The sequence below is a fragment of the Spinacia oleracea genome, chromosome 2, assembly GCF_020520425.1.
Source record: "Spinacia oleracea cultivar Varoflay chromosome 2, BTI_SOV_V1, whole genome shotgun sequence".
In the NCBI taxonomy this organism is placed as follows: domain Eukaryota; kingdom Viridiplantae; phylum Streptophyta; class Magnoliopsida; order Caryophyllales; family Amaranthaceae; genus Spinacia; species Spinacia oleracea.
In genome coordinates, this window is record NC_079488.1 from 73,158,414 (window position 1) to 73,178,649 (window position 20,236).

The 20,236-nt window shown below is 38.4% G+C and overlaps 2 protein-coding genes across 2 annotated transcripts; both read right to left on the reverse strand.

Moving 5' to 3' along the window:
* Positions 1-3,151: 3,151 nt before the first annotated feature.
* LOC110775699 (proline-rich receptor-like protein kinase PERK1) lies at positions 3,152-8,686 on the reverse strand. Its single transcript, XM_021980312.2, has 9 exons — positions 8,421-8,686; positions 6,475-6,957; positions 5,470-6,090; positions 5,270-5,356; positions 5,118-5,188; positions 4,881-4,957; positions 4,581-4,722; positions 4,265-4,426; positions 3,152-3,883 (listed from the first exon to the last, which is right to left on the reverse strand). The coding sequence occupies exons 2-9, from the start codon at positions 6,659-6,661 to the stop codon at positions 3,545-3,547; spliced, it is 1,686 nt and encodes a 561-aa protein (XP_021836004.2). The 5' UTR covers positions 6,662-6,957; positions 8,421-8,686; the 3' UTR covers positions 3,152-3,544.
* Positions 8,687-8,990: 304 nt separating this feature from the next.
* LOC110775698 (proline-rich receptor-like protein kinase PERK1) lies at positions 8,991-15,739 on the reverse strand. Its single transcript, XM_056837011.1, has 8 exons — positions 14,096-15,739; positions 12,542-13,081; positions 12,232-12,318; positions 12,071-12,141; positions 11,750-11,826; positions 11,223-11,373; positions 10,927-11,088; positions 8,991-9,552 (listed from the first exon to the last, which is right to left on the reverse strand). The coding sequence occupies exons 1-8, from the start codon at positions 15,015-15,017 to the stop codon at positions 9,307-9,309; spliced, it is 2,256 nt and encodes a 751-aa protein (XP_056692989.1). The 5' UTR covers positions 15,018-15,739; the 3' UTR covers positions 8,991-9,306.
* Between the last annotated feature and the right edge of the window lie 4,497 nt (positions 15,740-20,236).

Genomic DNA, 20,236 nt, shown 5'->3' on the forward strand with positions numbered 1-20,236 from the left:
TCATAAAAATTTAAAATTTATCATAAATTTACAATTTTTATGGTGGTTTTTAATCATAGGTATCTAATTAAATTATAATTAATTATGAAAATCAAATTAATTCTAAATTATTCTAATTTTCAACAAATTAATCATAATTACAAATTAGATTGCATAATTAACAAGGCTAGGCATTCAAACTTGTTAAACATATACAGTAGGTCAATCAAAAATTCAAGATTTATCAACAAGAATCGCAAATATTTAATTTAACATCTTAAATTTACGAAATTTTGCATTCGAAAAACTAAAACCTCCGAAAAGTCATAGTTAGGCTTCGAATTTGAGAATTCTGGGTTCGGCAGAAAAATACTCTTTTTGTCAAAATTTTAGAATGCCTTTTACATGCGGAATTGACACAAAAATCACTCGATTTGGATGAGTAACGAAGAAACTGCCGAAAAACTGCGTACGTATAATTAAATAACCGCAATTTGCAATTAATTAACAATTACGAAAATTAATTACCCCTTTTAATTCTTGCAAATTTGTAATATTTAACCATGTTCATGCAATTTAGATTATGAAAATAATAAGAGGCTCGTGATACCACTGTTAGGTTATGATACATATGACAATTCATAAATCATGCGGAAAAACCATAAAGCCAGGAATACATATTATTTACACATAATCATTTAGCATAGTTTAGATGCATACTCTTTGTTGCGTGCCTTCCCTATCTGCGCCCGAACCGAACAAGAACAAGTCTTTAGGACTCCAAGTGTCGTCCCTCCGTAGATAGTCCACAGCATGTCCGGATCCGCCTTAAGATTGACCAACTAGAATCGCCCTTAAGGTACTATTATTTTCGGCACTTTTGGGCAAATGTGTGACTGAATTTTTCTCTCAAAAACTCACTTTGAATACTTGAAAACTCGTTGTAAATATGTGACCCTAGGCACCTATTTATAGAGTTATGGAAAAGGATTTGGAATCCTATTAGGATACTAATTTATTTAATTATAACCCTACTAGGACTCTAATTAAATAATCATTATCTAATAGTTTTAGGATTTAATCATATTTCGAATCCCGATTGCTTTAGGATTCCCACACAGGCATTGCACGAGCACCGTACACCCGCGCAAGCCTTGCGGCCCATGCTAGGCGCACAACGCTCGGCACACTGCTGCTGTGCTCTCGCGCGCGCGCCCCAGGCCTTGCGCTGGGCCTGGTCGAGGCTTGGCACGCGATGGTGCGTGTTGGCTCGCTGGGCGATGGCCTGGCTTCGTGCTGGGCCTTCGTCTAGCGGGCCTCGTCCGATGCTAATTCGTACGATACGCTTCCGATTAAATTCCCGATTCCGGAATTCATTTCCGATACGAACAATATTTAATATTTCCGATTCCGGAATCAATTTCCGTTTCGAACAAATATTTAATATTTCCGTTTCCGGAATTATTTTCCGATTCCGATAATATTTCCGATTCTGACAATATTTCCGTTTCCGGCAATATTTCCGATTCCGGCAATATTTCCATTTCCGATAATATTTTCCGATACGTACCATGTTTCCGTTTCCGGCAACATCTACGACTTGGATAATATTTATATTTCCGATACGATCCATATTTCCGTTTCCGGCAATATCATCGTTTCCGGAGTATTCATTTCTTGCCTGTGACGATCTCAGCTCCCACTGAAACCAAGATCCGTCGATTCCGAATATCTATAGATGGAGTATTTAATGCCATTAAATACTTGATCCGTTTACGTACTATTTGTGTGACCCTACGGGTTCAGTCAAGAGTAAGCTGTGGATTAATATCATTAATTCCACTTGAACTGAAGCGGCCTCTAGCTAGGCATTCAGCTCACTTGATCTCACTGAATTATTGACTTGTTAATTAATACTGAACCGCATTTATTAGACTTAACATTGAATGCATACTTGGACCAAGGGCATTATTTCCTTCACTTAGAAGTAGCTTATTAAGTGTGGGTTGTTTCAGTGGCACCCTGGTGATGTTTTGAATATGTTGGAATGATGTAATTGGAGCAGGTGAAAGAGAATCGGACGTAATTTCCTAACAATTTTTTTTAGGTTGTCCATATTTAGGGGAAGCGCTGCCGATTTTTTTTGTAATTAGGTAAAGTTTAAAACTTAATTAGTGTCTTTAAGATAGGCTAAGCCTATGATTAAATATTTGATATTGTTTGAGGAGTTGAACTTGTTTAGCAGAGTTAATTGTAATTTACAAGCAGCTCGTTAAGAGCGGGCTATTACACGAAGGCAGTATTTTACGTTAAAACCTCTATACACCTGACTGAGTGTACCTTTTTTTTGATAGGATCGTAATGGTACAAAAAGTTCATCTGATGTTACATTTTGTTCATTTGCTTATAGCATTTTCACTGATCAACCCAATAAGATTTTGTATATGTATCACAATGTTGTTTATAATTCCTTGTAAATTCATATCCATACTTCTTATGGTTCACTTCCTGAATCTACCACCAGTACCACATTATGGATTGTGAAATGATTTTTACCTTAAAAAAGAAGTATTTTTTTTCTTATGAACGTGAAGCCTTGAAGGGACATTTGTCACGCATAAAAGAAAGTTTGGTTTTTTATTTTGGTATAAAAAGGGCCCTCCGTTCCTTTTTGTTGTATCCGTTTCCTTTTTAAGCGTTTCTCTTTGTTGTATCCGTTTCTATTTTTGGACATGCATTTTATCCTAAAATACCCTTACATTTCTATTTAATTAGCAAAATACCTAAAGATTTTACCCATATTTCCACCTAAATTTCCCCACCCCTATTATTTAATTATTTTCCCTTCCCCATATACCCACTCTCTCACCTCCTTTATCACCCATCATCATCACTCCTCTCTCTTACCTTATTTCTTTATTATTTTCTCTTTTTTTTTTATTATAATCTCTTACATACAATAATTTTTCTTACACCCAATCATTACACTTATACCAATACAAACCAAGATTCCAATTTTCTTAAAAACTCCCCACTTTCCCAAATGAATACAACTTAAAGGAACGGAGGGAGTAATTCTTCTAGCCTAGCTTCTCCACATATAATTGCTCAAACATCATCTAATCGGGCAATAATACGTGCAGATATTCCTCTAAGCGCAGTTCAAAATCAAACTCATAATTTATACTTGTACCAAGTATTGTATTTGTTTATAACAAAAACACAAATAATTACTCGGAATATTCATCTTACTAATCCAAAAGTCCACAATGGGAAAAGAAAAAGAAAAAACAACAAATTCCTACAGAAAATTTCTCTAAAAACAAATATAGTTACACTTGGGTAAACTATTCTTTCTTTTTGTACAATCAAAGAATAAGAAATGGTCAAAAAAAATCTTCATCGCTCTCAATCTAGTAACTCGATGGTCTCCCCCCAATAGGCAACACCCTAAACGTATGTAGCATTTCTTCGAAAATGGGAATATTTGAGAAATATATATCATGTTACTTGATTGAATCATCCCCTGCAGTTGATTTACTAACAGGAATCAGGTCGAGGAGTGTCAAACAACGCGTTTCTCAAAACGTTTCCTATCTCTCTTGACTTCTTCAGTATCCAACTCTCGAACAGTCTGACTTTCCCCTTCGCTACTTGAATCAGACGCGTACAATCCATACTCACTAGTCGTTCCATCATACTCACTGCTAACATGTTCTCTGGTTGTGTTTATACTGTCAAATCCTGTTGAGTCATTACTTTTATATCCTCTTGAACCTCTACTCTTGTATTCACTGCCACTCTTTTCTGAAGCTGCATCATATCTTTGGACTATGCTTTGTCCAGGTGTTAATCCTTCGTTTAAATCAGATAGGGACATGTTCCCTTCAAGAGCTCGAACTATCTGCTCGTTTTCAATAGTTCGATCAAAAACTGCATCAGGAATAAATAAAGACAGAAAAGTGTAATTTAATTGAACTAGCAGTTTATTGTTAGATTCTGTCTGGATGGTTTCGTTCTTTCCATCTGAAAACGCTTTTCTAAACTTGTCTGAAACTCAACTTAGGGTAGGTAGCCCTTATCTAAAATTCTAAACTAATCTGAAACATAGTTTTTGCTGAAACTTATATCTTTTAAGGCGAGAAGAACAAAACCGTAGGATGATAACATATGATCAACTGACCAGTAAGATATGATCTGAAGAATATGCTTCAGATATTATCAAGGCAAAACAGATTGATGAATTATTCACTTTTGTTTTGATTAATGCAGTTGAGTTGAGTACCTGACTCATAAGTGGTCTATGACGTGATGACTTACGAACACATGTAGCAGCACAATTCACCATACGAGCCATCTCACTATGCTTGTAACTGAATTGCAAGCGTGGATCAACAAGGTGATTGAAGTTCTCATCCTTCATGGCAGTTACGAGTAAAGGTCTCGCCTGCAATAACCAACAGAATGCTAGTATATTAACTTAATTTTCTGAACAGATATATTCCAAGCTTTAGAAATCCTTCCATTCCTTGGAAACTGAATAAAATCATATGGTGTACAACTGTACATAGAGATGAGATGAATGATCGATCAATGTTTACCCATTCTACTACATTATAATCCTTTTTTGTTCTGTCAATTGGTCTACGTCCAGTTATCATCTCCAGAAGCATGACACCGAAGGAATAAACATCAGACTTTTCTGTCAGTCTCCCAGATGAAGCATACTCTGGAGCCAAGTATCTGCAAGCATGACACAAAAGCGAAAATTCAATGTAACGAGTGTATGCTAATTTTCAGACTTAGGCCCTGTTCTTTTGGACTTTATTTCAGTTCAACCAAATAAAGCTCGTGTGGATAACATAAATAGAATAGAAAATGAAGAAGGGATCAGTTCATACCCCAAGGTTCCCATAACTCGTGTGGTTACATGTGTATCTTCTTCAGATGTAAGCTTTGCAAGTCCGAAATCTGCAACCTGCATAACACAAGCTTGGATTTTCATCAACATAATAAAAGTTTCCACCATATAATACAGACGTAAGAGTTGGGATGGAAGAAATGTGGTAACTGTTAAGAACAGATCCAAGCATAAAACCAAAATCAATAGAAATCCTTCTACAGATGTGAGCAGTCACCTTTGCTTGATAACTGTTGTCTAAGAGTATATTAGCAGCTTTAATATCACGATGGATTATTCTCGGTTGACCTACATCAGAGTGACCGTACCATGAATTAGGTTCATGTATTATTCACTAAAATTGGCTCCACCTCGGTTAAGAGTACTTACAGTCCTCATGCAGATATGCTAATCCTTTTGCAGTCCCGAGAGCTACTTTCATTCTCGTGGCCCAATCCATTGTAGGCTGCCCCTTACCTGCAGGCAACATGCATGTTCCTTCCATCAGATGGAAGCAGAGATGATCTAAAATAACAAAAATATAAATATAAACCAAGAAGTAGTACTAGTAATAGTAAACATGAACTAACCATGGAGATGGAATTCTAAAGTCTTATTAGTTACAAATTCATAGACAAGCAATCTTTGGGGACCAATGATGCAGTACCCAACCAAGGAAACAAGATGCCTATGATGAACTCGGCTAATAATTTCAACTTCTGCCTCAAATTCGCGCTCTCCTTGGCCACTATTACGTCTTAAAGACTTAACTGCAATTACTTTCCCATTCGGAAGAACTCCTTTGTGAACAAACCCAAATCCACCTTCTCCAAGAAGATTAGCTTGCGAGAAGCCATGTGTTGCAATTGCAAGTTCATTGTAAGTAAACATAGTCTGCGAAGAGGCATATGATAAAGCTGGAGATGGAGGTGGGATTAAGCTTTCATTAACTGATAGATAGGATTTCTCTGAGCTCAGATCAGCTGATGGTAACTGACTTGGAGAACGCCTAGATGGTTGTGGAGGCAATGGGTTGCTTCCGGTACTTTCCAATGAAGATTGTGAAGGCAGATGTGTTGGAGGACGACTTGGTGGCTGCTTCTGCTGCAATGGCGATGCAGCTGTAGGGGGAGGAGTATAAAGATCAACATGATGTTCAGCCCTTCTAGGTTGATTGTTCTGCTGCTGCCGTTGTTCAACATGCTGGTTACCTAACAAGCATTTCATCCATTTAGGCTTTTACAAATTAACAACAAAAGGAGTTACTAAATATGATATATAATGGAATGCAAACACCCACATCAATTTGTAAATCCACGAAAAATCATACACCAATTAGCCATAGTTTCTTGACACACGAAGAAATCATACACCAAAGTCGATCATGAACAATTAGCAGTGGTTTCATGAATATGATTAACCAAGAATGAAGTTTGGGAAACTTCAATTCCAGTCAGTCTTATTAAGCATGCATCAAAATATCTAATTCATTATTCAGATAAAACCCATTCATGTTTTTAGCTTTATGTAAGATTATGCAATCACCATGAGAGAACATAACAGACTACTAATTTCTGCAGGTTATAGGGTCAAACCTCTTATAGGTCCAGGAGGATTTTCTGCAGAGATACTGTTAGTCGTTCTCTTCCTCCTGTCTCCATCTTTTCGCCGACAGCACATAACACACAGGAAAATGAAGATTATCAGTACTACAATAACTGTTGTAGCAACAATTGCTATAACTGTAGTAGATATATGTGTTCCTAGAATGTGGAGGTTCATAATGACTTCTTCCGGAAGCAAAACTCCAGAGTTATACAGAAAGTGCAGTCTGATTGTCTCCAATCCCAATGTTGAAAGCAAGATTCAGAAATTTGAGAAACACAAAACAGAAGAGATAAGAGGCTAAGATCAATATGTGGTTTAACTTCTGACAGTCGATCACAAAGATGAGAATGGAAAGTTGGTGCCTTGAATTGTTAAAGGGTGTTTTAAGGGCATGTTTGGCTCTGAAGTCTGATATAGTGCAAAACCATGAATGTCAAACCAAGACAAAGTAGTCGATACTTTCCAATAACCTGTCATGTATGCAAGAAAAGAATAAGTCAATGTTCAATCTTACAATATCATAAAAGTTCAGTTTTCAGTCTTTTCACAAGTGCAAATCATAATAAACAAACAACAGGAAAAGTTCACTAATCCAAACTTGTTAAAAGAATATCATCACCCTTGGAAATAAGAACAAGTTGATGATTTCTTCGGTTATTTTTTCTGTTAATGACCTGGTTGTGTAATTAGTCTATTTTAAGCCATAAGCTGTATAATCAAGTCAAGTTGTACAACTGTGTGTTATGGCCAGGAACTAGTATAATGTCCAGAGAATGTGATGGAAAATCAGTTATGCAATTTGCAATATATTAGTCTCAACAATGGGATATCCGTGTATTCGTGGTCACCAACTCTCTATACATAACCATACATAACTTCATATCTCGAACAAATTGTCAAGGCAACCTAATCAACCTATACAAGAAGGATGGACTAATTAAGAAAGGTTCTATTTGCCATAAGGCAGTTTGACTTATTATTAAACAATACTCAAGGCAGTATTAGAGCACTAACTTATTCATCAACTATACGATTAACTAATATTATCCAACAACCACAACAACAACAACAACAGCAGCAACAAGGCCCCTTGATTATTCCACCATTGCCGAATGAGAGGCTATTTCTAAGAGACCCGCGTAGAGCTACCTGAAGTATTCCGTGCTACATACATCGAGATAATTGTCACATTGCCTCAACCTATTATACACAAAATATTACTATCATGCTCATGTGAAAAAAAATATGCTCCTCTTGTCTCTCTTCATCATCCAATCATGATTACTATTCCATCCGTCCCATTTTATTCTTCCAACTTCTTCTTTGCCTATCAAAAAGATTCCAAACACGAAGAACAAAAAGAACATGGTGAAAATGTTCGTTCTGCCCTCCTAAACCTTGAGTATAATTGTAAATATCTCCTATTATATTGCTTAAATTTTTAACTGGCTCTCTAAAATAAATTGTTCAAGATCCGTCACTGGGTGAAAGTACGATTTAAGAACATGTGTGACTTTTTCTGAACATTTAATTCGAATTATTTCTATATGTGGAAGTCTAATTTCATACATCTATCATTGATCGGCATCACAATCAATGAGAAACATGAGCATAATAATCAAATTTAAACCTAGGTTAGGAAGAAAATACACTAGGCACATAGCAAAAACCACCTTAGACAATCTTTTGGTATGATCCATCTTATAAGATTTCCGTTCAAATAATAACGTTCATAGTAAATATCACATTTCATTTTTCCCTTCATATTCAAATACTATTCTACAATTATACATTAGAATACATCAAATCCGAAAATTTTTAATCCTAAACAAAGTAAATATCACATTTCATTTTTGTTTGGGATGAACCGATGATTGATAATAATAAAAAAAACAAGTAAAAATGTTAGTGTAAACACAAATTAAATTTTTACCTTCCAAATTGGTCAGGAATGCTGTGATTTGACTGTGACTTTGCTTCTTTGGCTGCTTGATCCCTTTTTAACTTTTAACCATCCATCGGAATTGAAAAACCCTCCTTCCACTGATGGAAGTATTTTCTCTCAATCTATAAGATGGATAGCCAACTATTGGTGTTGCTCTAATATTATGTCCGATAATCACCACTCTTGTTATTGTCACATGGTCTGTTTATACGGGTATAAAAGTATCTTATTCCCGAGTACACCCAGTGGCTAAAGCTAGGTGCATCTAATGGCGTTTTTTCGTTATGCTAATTTGATTAGCTTTAATCACTTTCCCCATTTTACCCAATGAGTATATAATACGAAGTATGGAATTTCCAATTGGAACTGAAAGAATTGAAACTTACTTTTCTTCAGTTGTTTTAGTTAGTAGAACATCATCAAATCTTAACTTGTTAAATCCATTCTTTTATATAGACACTCTATCGTCATCAACGGAACGAACAATCAAGTTTAGGAAACCTACTGCGGAAACGAAAACTGGCGTTACTCTGGAAAGAGATTTACCAAAACAGAATCTACAAACAGAGTTTCACACTCTCTCTAATACCAAATCAAGCGATGAAGTTACAATGATCATACGAGTCCAAATCCGTGTTAATTCATCACTAAACAGAGCTGCCCAGCTTTGTTCATGGATTATCATGGTGGGCACTGGGCAGTAGTAGATACAAATTACAAATTGAATAAATGAATAAATAGATACATCAATGGGGCAAGTGATGGAAAAAAGTTAGAATCAAAATCATGTTAAAAAAATTGCCAGTTTTCTCTGCATACAAGAAATTAGCAGAACTCTCTCAAGATTAAGTGCGCTGTCCACCCACGAATGTCTTCATGTAGGGCGCCGCATCTCACTACTTGACACTGACAATCCACCATCACTAAACTGGCTTCTTGTCCTACTAAAGTCGCTGGTACCATAATCTTCACTTAGATACACCAGTTTCCTGAATTTCTTTTCATCTTCCTTGTCTACGCCACTATCCATGTCAGCAGAATCAAGGGATGAGCTAAATCCGGGTTTAACACCGTCATTGAGATCAGATAGCGAAAGATTTCCTTCTAGAGCCCGAACAACCTGTTCAGTAACCATGTAATGAATCGTGAGAATCTGTTGAAAAAGCAGCGCGTGGAATAGGACTAACATATCAATTAAAGTTGGCAATTTGACGGTAGCATTTCTATTCAGAGAAAAACTCCTAAGCTATATGAAAAAGAGAGAATTTTCCTAAACTAGGCAAGAGGCCATTAAATTTGTGATCCCGAGAAGGTGATCACATCTTGGCAGTAGTGATCAACTCATACAGACCAGGAGCATCCATATTCAGGTTGATTCATGAAAGTTCCACTCCATGACAATTAGGCATTCTTCTCATACTCCTTTGTATTTTTTTTACTTTATTTTCAAAAAAGTTCAAACTTAACTGATAACCTGCTGATAAATTCCAATAAGTTCGATAAAATTACTTTTGCAAGTTTCTGAAAAATTAAGAAAATTTGAGAAGGTGAAGAGAACAGAACATGGCTTTTAAAACACCTTTGGTTGAAACAACTTTGTTATACAGTCTTGGAATCCCTAATATAATGCTCCCACCTTCTCAATTTCAGGAATGGAAGTGGCCAATTCCAAAGAGAGAAATAATATTGAGATTTGAGGATGAGGAATTGAATATTCAGAGTGCCTTTGTTTTTCCTAGTATATTAGGCATGATTCGCTTCGCTTATAAATCAATGAATTGTTTTGTAGTTTGAACTTCTTAATATTTGAATGTTACATTGAGATACGGATTATACAATAACTTTGAATTGGAGTCATGATATGTAACTTCCCAACAAAAAGTTTGGCATCTTGTGATGCTAACTTCTTATTCGTGCCTGGGAAGCCAAACTGTTTTCAGATTTATTTAGCGCCTTTTTCACCCTGATCTACAACATAGATAATTTTAAAATTGTATTCCTTATTCACTCCACATTAATTGTTTTTTTCCCCTTCGTTTAAATGATCATTGTTTGGTGGCAACATTGTTCATTGCATCAAAAAGCATATTATCCCCAAAAGGAATATTTGAAACCGTCAAATTATGAAGAAACATTGCCTACTTCGAATAGCAACCTAGTTTTATGGAGGTGAGAGTCTCTCAGTTAACCTCCCTCCCCGTCTCCAAAATCAGTAGATTCCACACGCTCAAGAATGTTGTTTCTATTTCGTGCCTTTCCTTTCCGTACAAGTCAAGTCCACAAATATCAAGCACACAAACAAGAGGTGAACTCACTGAACTGCATAAACTTTGTTGATTATTTCTATGTCTTTTGAGTTCAGTCAGATATTGGTTCAGTCTAATCCATCAAATTTTCTATGTTGCTACACAACCAGAGAATACCTTCAAGTGGACTTGAAAGAAAACCAAAACTAGCCTAGGGAAAATTCCAGAGTTATGAAGTAGAACATTACCAGACTCATTCGTGGTCTGCGTTTCGCAGAATGGCGCACACAAGAAGAAGCACAAGTAATCATGGAGCCCATTAATTCATAGTCATAACTGTTTCCTAACCGTGGATCAACTAATGGATCAAAGTTTCCATCTTGCATGGCTTTGGAAAGTAGTGGTCTAGCCTGCAATGGAAATAAAATGAGGTTAGCTTTCTAAAAATCATATTCCTCCCCCTATGCACAAGACCAAAGCAAACGAGGAAATAATCTTTGTAGGGTGATGAATCCGTTTACAGATAAGTAAAGTGACTACTTACCCAGTCCACCAAACTGTCCTCCATCTCAGCATGTGAGGAGTAGTCAACTGGGCGACGCCCTGTAACTAATTCCAAAAGTAATACTCCGAAAGAGAAAACATCACTCTTCTCAGTGAGCTTTCCTGAATTAGCATACTCTGGGGCCAGGTACCTACAAATATTAGAGGGGGGGAAATATGAAACCACACTATATAAGCTTCCTTCTTTTATTTGGGCGGGGTGGTGTTGGAGGGGGGTGGTTCAGGGTTGAACCTGAAAACCAATCCAGAGAGAATAGAAGAAAATGTAATACAAACATGAACTTGTTTCCAGATTGCATGTTTGAAGATAGTGTTCACCCAAATTAATAATGTGCAGGAATATCTCACTTTTAAATAAAGTAAACATCAGAATATAATATGATAAAAGGTCAGCTAAGTTCAACCATAGTAAAACCTCCATTAGATAAGAAAGGAACAAGTCTTATCAATTATTTGGATAATTATCAGACGAAGACATTATACAGATAGTAATAAAATAATCTTTACCCAAAAGTTCCCATAACTCGGGTGGACACATGAGTGTCGGCATCAGAAGTAAACTTTGCCAGTCCAAAATCAGCTACCTGGATGAGAAAATGCAGAAATAAATAAATAAATATGAGGATTCTAATAAGCTGTAGAATGAAGTTATCTTCTACAGAAACTCTTATGTCCTTGTTGGTGAGGGCTCTGAGGAGCAACATAATCTAAGTCAAGAAAGCAAAGCTTCTAAATAAAGGAGCAACGTCATCTAATGCAAGTAAATAATACTATGTAACTAACATGGAGTAAAGGCTAAACCCTGACTACTGCCAATTATAAGCTTACCAACGCCTCAAAATTAAAATCCAGAAGTATATTAGCTGCTTTAATATCCCGATGAATAATTTTTGGATGACCTGCAGAAGTAAGCATATCTTCAGATCGTAACTCAATTAAATCAGAACATAAGAGTTTACAGCCAGGGGTCGGTAAGAAAAAAGGCTTACAGTCCTCATGCAAATACGCCAATCCTTTCGCAGAACCAACAGCAATCCTTAGCCTTGTAGGCCAATCCATAACAGGTTGTCCCTTCCCTGGAATATGATACTTCTTATCAGATTAAAGAACTGCTATTCGAGAAAAAGGGACCCAAAATTTTGTTCAATTGAAAAATGTAATTGATACTATTGTTGTCTATATATGTTTAAATGGGAAGCCCAGAAAGAATAATATTCAAATTACTGTGACCATAGCATCCAGGTCCATTTAAGAAGGTCTTTAGAGGCAGTAAAATGTCAGCAGGAGTAAAAAACTAACCATGCAAATGGAACTCCATGGTCTTGTTTGGAAGAAATTCATAAACCAGCAATTTCTGGGGACCAGTGACGCAATATCCAACCAATGAAACAAGATGTTTGTGGTGCACTCGGCTAATAGTCTCCACTTCTGCCTGAAATTCACGCTCTCCCTGCCCACTATCAGCTTTTAGTGATTTCACAGCTACTACTTTCCCATTTGGGAGGATCCCTTTATGGACATATCCAAAACCACCTTGTCCTAGGATATTGTTGTTTGAGAAGCCATTTGTAGCGACAGAAAGTTCTTCAAAAGTAAAGGAAGTCGTCGACGCACTTCCTAACACAATCCCATGCGAAGATGGTGGAATTGAGCTCTCCGGCCCTGAACTGTTTGACCAGAAACCTCCACTGCCAGTAGACAGTGGTTGTGCTGTTGAAGAATTCGACCTTGATGGTACCGCAGTCAGTGTTACAGGAGATGGCTTGCTCATTGAATAATGTTCAGTTGACTGGGGATTACCCTGTTGCCCAGATTGAGCTGACCCTTGATAAAAGCCATCTAGCATATATAGTCATGAATAACGATGAAATCAGCTAGACTGGAACAAAAAATTCTCCAGTCCTGGAAGAGTTGGTACAAGCATGTATTTCAACGCAACTATTTATATGGGAAAAAGAGGACAAGGCTTCTTTAAAGTATCTAGTATCTTTCCAACAAATGAAAAATCATTTGTTAAAAATTATCAAAACACTTAGTTAGGACTAAGGGGTGGACAATTGAAATATGCCATTCCATTACATACTGGCTTTTCTTCCCATATTACTCTTTGACACCCCCATTCTTCAACTTATTTTCTGTTTACAATCTTAAAGCTGGAATGTGAAATTCAAAAAAAAAAAAGAAAAAAAAACTCAATGAGATTAATCTTTTTTTGGTTCAGCAGCTAAGCGTCACTAAACAGCCAAGTCCGAACTCCAAGTTGGAAGGAAAGGACAATGTTACATTGTATATTTGTATGAAGTTAATAGGCCTGGCAAGAAACTAAATGATCCTAAGCTATTGAATCAGGAAAAAGGTTTCTTTTAATCTATGGTTAAGCGCAATCCTGAGGACCCATGAAGGAACTAGATAAGACCAACTTCAGATTCTTTTGAGATAAAACATTCTAATAAAGATAATTGTGTTTGTCAAGATATAAACATGAGCAGAACTCATATAGCAGGGATAAGATATACTATAATTCTGACTCTTTCTCGCAATATTTATTTTATAACTCTAAACTCAAGTAGTCTATGAGGATTTCTAACGACAACTACTTTGAGATTTTTATAATGGAGCTCATATAATATTTTAAGAGTTCCATCACTCTAGTTCAAACGCATAAGCATCTCATGTCTCAATTCACAGAATCACAACTTCACACCCAACCATAATAACTCGGTAAGGACAAAACTAGCCAATGATAAAGCATCAAATATCAACAACTAAAGAAAAATTAAGAAGGAAATATACAGAAACGGAGGAGTCGGGTACAAAAGTATTGTAGCCAATAAATATAATTAAAGCTCAAACCTCTAGGTACGTAATATCCTTCTGCTCCATATGAATCGTTCCTTTTCTTCTTTCTAGCAAAGAGCAGCCACAGAAGGCCAAACACAGCCAATACTACTACACCCCCTACTGCAACACCCACAATAAGGCCAGTTTGTGTACGAGGTGATGAACTAGGTGGAGGCGGAATGTCAAGTGAGGACGGTGGAGGCCTAGTCGGATTCAAACTAAGAGGTGGAGGACTCTGAGATACGATCGGTGGAGACAGGGGTGGAGGTTGAGATGTTGGTGGTGATGGTGATGGAGGTGGGCTTAGAAGTGAAGGTGGTGGCAAAGTTGGGGGAGGTGCACTGCTTGGTGGCTGAGAAGGAGGGCTAGGGGGAGAAGGAGATGGGCTGAGAGGAGGAGGAGAAGGGCTTGGAGGTGACGGAACCGGGGCTGGAGGTGACGGTACCGAAGCTGGAGGTGAGGGAACTGGAGGTGGAGGTGAGGGAACTGGAACTGGAGGTGAGGGGACAGGAGCTGGAGGTGGTGACAGGACCGGGGCTGGAGGAGGAGGAGGAGGAGGCGACGGGACCGGGGCTAGAGGAGGAGGCGACGGGACCGGGGCTAGAGGAGGAGGCGACGGGATCGGGGAAGGAGGAGGAGGCGACGGGACCGGGGCTGGAGAAGGAGACGGGTCCACGACTGGAGGAGAAGGCAACGGGTCCACGACCGGAGGAGTAGGCGACGGGTCCACGACCGGAGGAGTAGGCGACGGGACCACGACCGGAGGAGAAGGCGACGGGACCACGACCGGAGGAGAAGGCGACGGGTCCACGATAGGAGGAGGAGGCGACGGGTCCACGACCGGAGGAGGAGGCGACGGGTCCACGACCGGAGGAGGAGGCGACGGGTCCACGACCGGAGGAGGAGGCGTAGTTGATGGGGGTGGCGATGACATTTCGAAAGAATTAACAAACTATCTCGTTACAGCATTACTGAACGTCTACCCCCCTAAAGGAAAAAGAGGAGTAGAGGAACACCTTTTACTCCCCTCTTGAACAGAGAATAATGAATTAAGTAGATTCTCTTACAGTTGTTTCAAACATCAGCATCATTATGCAGGCTTCCCCCTCTCTTTTCAGCCGGTCATTGTATAAACTAATCAACAAACTTTGTACAGAAATAATCCATCTCCTAAGAACCAAAACGTGCTCACTATGTCATTTCAGAACAAGTCTAATTGTCCTACCCTATAATTAAATAAACCTAAGCAATTGACTATTCAAGAAACCGATCAAAAACAACCTTCCATGTCATGAATTAGCTAAATAAAGCTGTTCTCCATGCCTTCTACTCCTATTAACAATCATATCAAGTTCCAAACTGAGAATAAGTCATCAAGCCGTCAAATATTAATCCCTTCACATGCATGTCTATAATTAAACATAAATTTATCCGTACCTATAATAATATAAATTAAAACAAACCCAAATTTTTGGATTGAAAAAATCACGATTGAAATAATCAGCCCAGCAACTACTAAAGTCAACTTAAACATCGATTCAACTTCCAAAATCATTCTATAATTCTATAATCATCACCTAATCAGTAATTCGAACGAAAACTTACAAATTAAACAAAGATATCATTTTTTCGTGCCCTCCAATAAATCAATAGTGACTGCCATGACATTAAAGACCAATTCAGTTTGCAGATAATTTAATCAGAACAATTGTAAATACAAATTAAAAAAAAAAAAAAATTGACAAATTCGAGTTGGGAAGTCTGATTATACCAACCCTAATTCATATTGGAATTAATTAAAAATAAAGAATCAAAACATATTGCAATACATGAGTAAATTAGCGCAATACATGCTAACATAATTAATCATTTGAAGGTTTCAATTTTACCAGCTTACCTTCTTCAATTGTTCTGTCAATGAATCAACCAATTGTTCCGCAGAAGATGTTGTTGAATTGAAGTTCTCTCTCCTCGTAAAGAGAATCGCTTGCTCCATCGGAATATATGATTTCGGCTAGTGGAGATTGGTGCTCTTCTCTTGATGCTCATGTTCATGTTCATGTTCACGTTCACCTTCACCTTCACGTAGCAGAGAATTGCCAGAGATGTTTATGAAGGAAAAGGAAGAAGGAAATGTGGCACCTAAATTTGGTATCCAAGACGTGAGATCTGTTGTCGTAAAACGGACTTCTACTGTGGACTCGTGGTAAGTTATGGTTAATGTTTGCTAATTTTATCTTCATAATCTATTTATACAAGTTTTGTTACTTTGTTTTACAAACTACGCATTAGTATTACGAAATCATAGAACTTTAGAAGAATTAAAAAAACGATTTTGTATCTCATGTACATTATAAATTGAGGTGTGTTTATAAACATTCTTACATTTTTATGTGAGTAGTTTATGGTCGGTTTTACACTACTGTATTTTTTATTTTTGGATTTTGAACGTTAAATTGCCTAGATAAGTAAAGACCAAATAGGTGCGATTATGAGGTGTTTAGCAACTGGTTGTTGGTCGACGGCCATTTCACTTAGCTTGTTTGACCGGTTGTTTATGTTGGCTTTTTATGTTGGTTGTTTGACTGTAGGTTTTCTAAAATTGGGTTTGGAAAAATTGGTTATTGGTTACTAGTTGTTTCATACAAACACATTGGTATATTTTATATTTTTGTAAGATAAAAGGTGGTAATGAGTAAGAGGGATAAAATGTACATAGTAAAATAAAAAAACCAATTGCAAAATACTAGTGTTACTAGCTGTTTGATTTTGGTGAAGCGGACTTTTAAGCTCAAAAAAAAATCACTTAACAAACACCTACAATATATTGGTTGTTTGACTAAATAGAAAGGCCAAAACTAACTAAAAATCAATGAAATGCTAATTACCAAAAGCCCAATGAAAACCTGAAGTAGTTGTCTTAAAGAAATGTGAATTTGTAGAAAATGAATCTTCTCACAATCAACTCTGTAATTCTAGATTTCTAGGGGTAGTAGCTGAATATTTTCAAGAAAGCAAACTAAAAAAAAGTTATAAAAAAAAATAAAAAAAACAAAAAAAAATATTGAGGAAAACAAATCAGTTTTTAGGTAAGACCATCTTACTTTGGTCTATGGCCCCAAACAAGAAATCACTCCAACAATTATTACGATTACGACTTCCACAATGCTTCTGTAAAAAGAAATTTCAACATAAAATTATGGGCTAATTTTTAAGGAAAATTTGTAAAAAATAATCAAACCTTTGCCCGTTCTTCTATTAACAGTACCACTAATCGATTAATTCTAAATAATCTAAGGGGGCGTTTGGTTCATTGAAGGTAAAGGGAATGGAATCAACAAAGGGAAAGAAAGGGAATGAGAATGAATCCCTTTGATTTAGAATATTGTTTGGGGAACACAAAGAGAATGAGGAGAAGAAAGCAGAAAAGAACCCATCGCCGGAGAAGAAGCCGGAGAAACCAAACAAACCCATCGCCGGAGAAACCAAAGAAACCCATCACCGCCTCTTCTCCTTCGTGAACCTAGCCGCATCATTGTTCTCCTTCGCAGTCGCCGCCTTCTCCTTCCTTTTCACACATTTTTATTGGCAAATTTGAGGTTTTAATGGTCTAATTCGACCATGAAAACACCAGATCTGGTATTTTTATGGTCAAATTTGGCTATTTAAAGCCATGATTAAGAGGTTGCTTGAGCGGCGATGGTGAAATTCGGCGGCGACGGAGGCGGTGAACTCAAACATCGACGGAATCGGTGAAGCTCGAGTGGCGACGGAGCTTCCGGAGTCGGTGAAGCTTGAGCGCCGACGGAGGAGTGGTTGAGCGCCGACAGAGGAGTGGTTGAGCGCCGACGGAGGAGGTGGTTGAGCGCCGACAGAGGTGGTGGTGGAGCTTCTGGTTGTGTGTTGAAGATTGAGGGTCAGAGGAGGGAGAGAGGGGGTGGGGAAGGGAAGGGGGGAATGGAATGGGAAAGTGTGGGGGGGGGGGGGGGGGGGGGGGGGGAATGAGTGTAGAAGGTTTTAGGGTGAACTCAATAATGAAAAAGGGTAAAGGGAATGAAGAAATAGGCATAACAAACAACAACAAAGGGAATTATATCCTCCCATTCCCATTCCCTTTGATTATTACCCCCAACCAAACGCCCCCTAACCTTTACCTAGTGTCTTCAATTAACAGGTAAATTTACCGATGACCTGTTGAAACTTGTCAACGAGTCAATGTTGACTATTTTCCCTCCTATGTTTCCGTAAACCATGCTAAATAGGCCACATGTTGCTCTTTTATTAGTTTAGATTGTTTTTACATTTATCTTAAAAAGAAAGAAAAAAACTCTCATCTTCTTCTCCCTCCTCCCTCAACTGGAGTTTTCCCTTTCCTCTTGTTTATCTCCTTCACTGCCTTAGCCTCGTTCTCCGCACAACCACCGCCACCGCCGACTCGACACAACTGTTCTCCTCCTTCAAACCCTCGTCCTTGTTCTCCTGCTCCTTTCCCCCTCTCTGTATTTCTCTTCCTGCTCTCTCACCCACTAACCCAAAAAAAAAACCTCATATTGATTTTTTAAAATTTCCGGCGAGGGAGGAGAGAATGAATTGGTGGCAGCAAAGCGAAAAGAGGGGAGAGGTGGTCGCAAGGGGTGGTGGTGGTCGCAGGGGTCAGGGTTGGGGAAGGGGGTCGTGAAGGTGGTCGCGGGGGGGTTGGTAGCAGAGGGTAACTAGGGGTGGGTAGGGGGGTTGTGACAGTGGTCGAAGGGGGTGGGGGTGGTCGGAGGGCCAGGGGTGGGGGAGGGGTGGTGACGGCGGTCGCATGGGGGTTGGTCGCGGGGGCAGGGGTGGAGAAGGTGGTTGCAGGGGATGAGCTTCATCTGGTGGTGGTTTATTATGGGAGAGGGGAGCAGAGAAAGGAGGCAGACATGGGAAGGAGAGAGAAAGGGGGCATACATGGGAGGGAGGAGAGAGGAGGGTAAATAAAAATGTTTTTTTTAGTTATTATTAAATTAAAATTAAATGTGTCTATTTAAAAAAAAAACCAATCGAAGAGCGCCACGTGTGACATTAACCTGTCAATTCGGTTACCAACAGGTCAAGGACTGTTTTGAGAAGATACCCCCTAAAGCTTGGATTATTCATAAATAATTTAAATGTGGTTTTTAGAAGAACGGGCAAAGGGTTGATTATTTTTTCCAAATTTTTCATTTTTTTTATTATATTTTTTTTTTATTTTTTTTGACAAGGTCATTCAAAGAAGGACAAATTACAACCTATTACTAGGAAAGCTTAAAACAAACATCATACAACCCACAAACTGAAATAACATTACATGAAATAAGAACCCAACCACCGGATTGTAAGACCGAAACCGAAAGACGTTGTAGCTCTTACCACGAATTCGAACTCGAACCCTGCAAAACAAAAAATTTACCAAAGCTCCTCCTAAGTATTTCAAAGGGTGTATACCAGGGGGCACTTGCAAACGAGCAAAGAAGGAGCATTGATGTTGAAACCGGGCTTTTACCAAGCGAAAGCAACATAACTACATTTTAATGGAGGATGTTGAGAGATTGCACTGGAATGCCGCACCATGAGAGACACACACAGGACAATTTTTGTCCACTCCCAGGGACCGAAAATTACCTGCTCTTCCTGGAAGTCTTGAGACCTTGCCAAGGGAGACACCTTCCTTAGTGACTCCTCGATGGACTTGCCTGCAACAAAGTGCAGGACATCCTGTATTCCCCCAACAAGAGAATACAAGGAAATGGAGGGCTTTGCTTGCCCCAAACGTTGAATTTGGGGAGCCTCCTTCAAGATTAATATTTTAACAGCGATGGCGGACGCCATCACCAAGACCAGGACAAAACTGACTAACATTGAGCCAACCCCATCCGACACACGACCCACAACAGGCACATCAAACACAATCCTCACAACAAACCAAAACCCTGAAAGGACTATGACTCGAGATTCCACACTTTGTATCTCTACAAGCCAGTTAAACAACCAAACTCCTAAGAAAACCCAACCAAACCACTTCTTAGGAAACCCACATTCCCGACTACGACTACACCAGCCGGAGGAACCAAATACTTGCCGTCGCAAACCCACAACAAACCTCAGCACTTCCCTCCCTTGAGACATGCTCATAAGCCCACCGAA

Excerpts from the sequence above, each read along its gene's own strand:
- LOC110775698 (XM_056837011.1), bottom strand. The coding sequence starts at position 15,017 with ATGTCATCGCCACCCCCATCAACTACGCCTCCTCCTCCGGTCGTGGAC. Across the intron at positions 11,827-12,070 it reads ATTTTAATTTTGAGGCGTTG|GTAGCTGATTTTGGACTGGC; the intron begins GTAAGCTTATAA and ends TTTCTCATCCAG. Across the intron at positions 9,553-10,926 it reads GCAGACCACGAATGAGTCTG|GTTGTTCGGGCTCTAGAAGG; the intron begins GTAATGTTCTAC and ends GTTACTGAACAG.
- LOC110775699 (XM_021980312.2), bottom strand. The coding sequence starts at position 6,661 with ATGAACCTCCACATTCTAGGAACACATATATCTACTACAGTTATAGCA. Across the intron at positions 5,357-5,469 it reads TTTAGAATTCCATCTCCATG|GTAAGGGGCAGCCTACAATG; the intron begins GTTAGTTCATGT and ends TGTTGCCTGCAG. Across the intron at positions 3,884-4,264 it reads ATAGACCACTTATGAGTCAG|ATAGTTCGAGCTCTTGAAGG; the intron begins GTACTCAACTCA and ends GAAAACGAGCAG.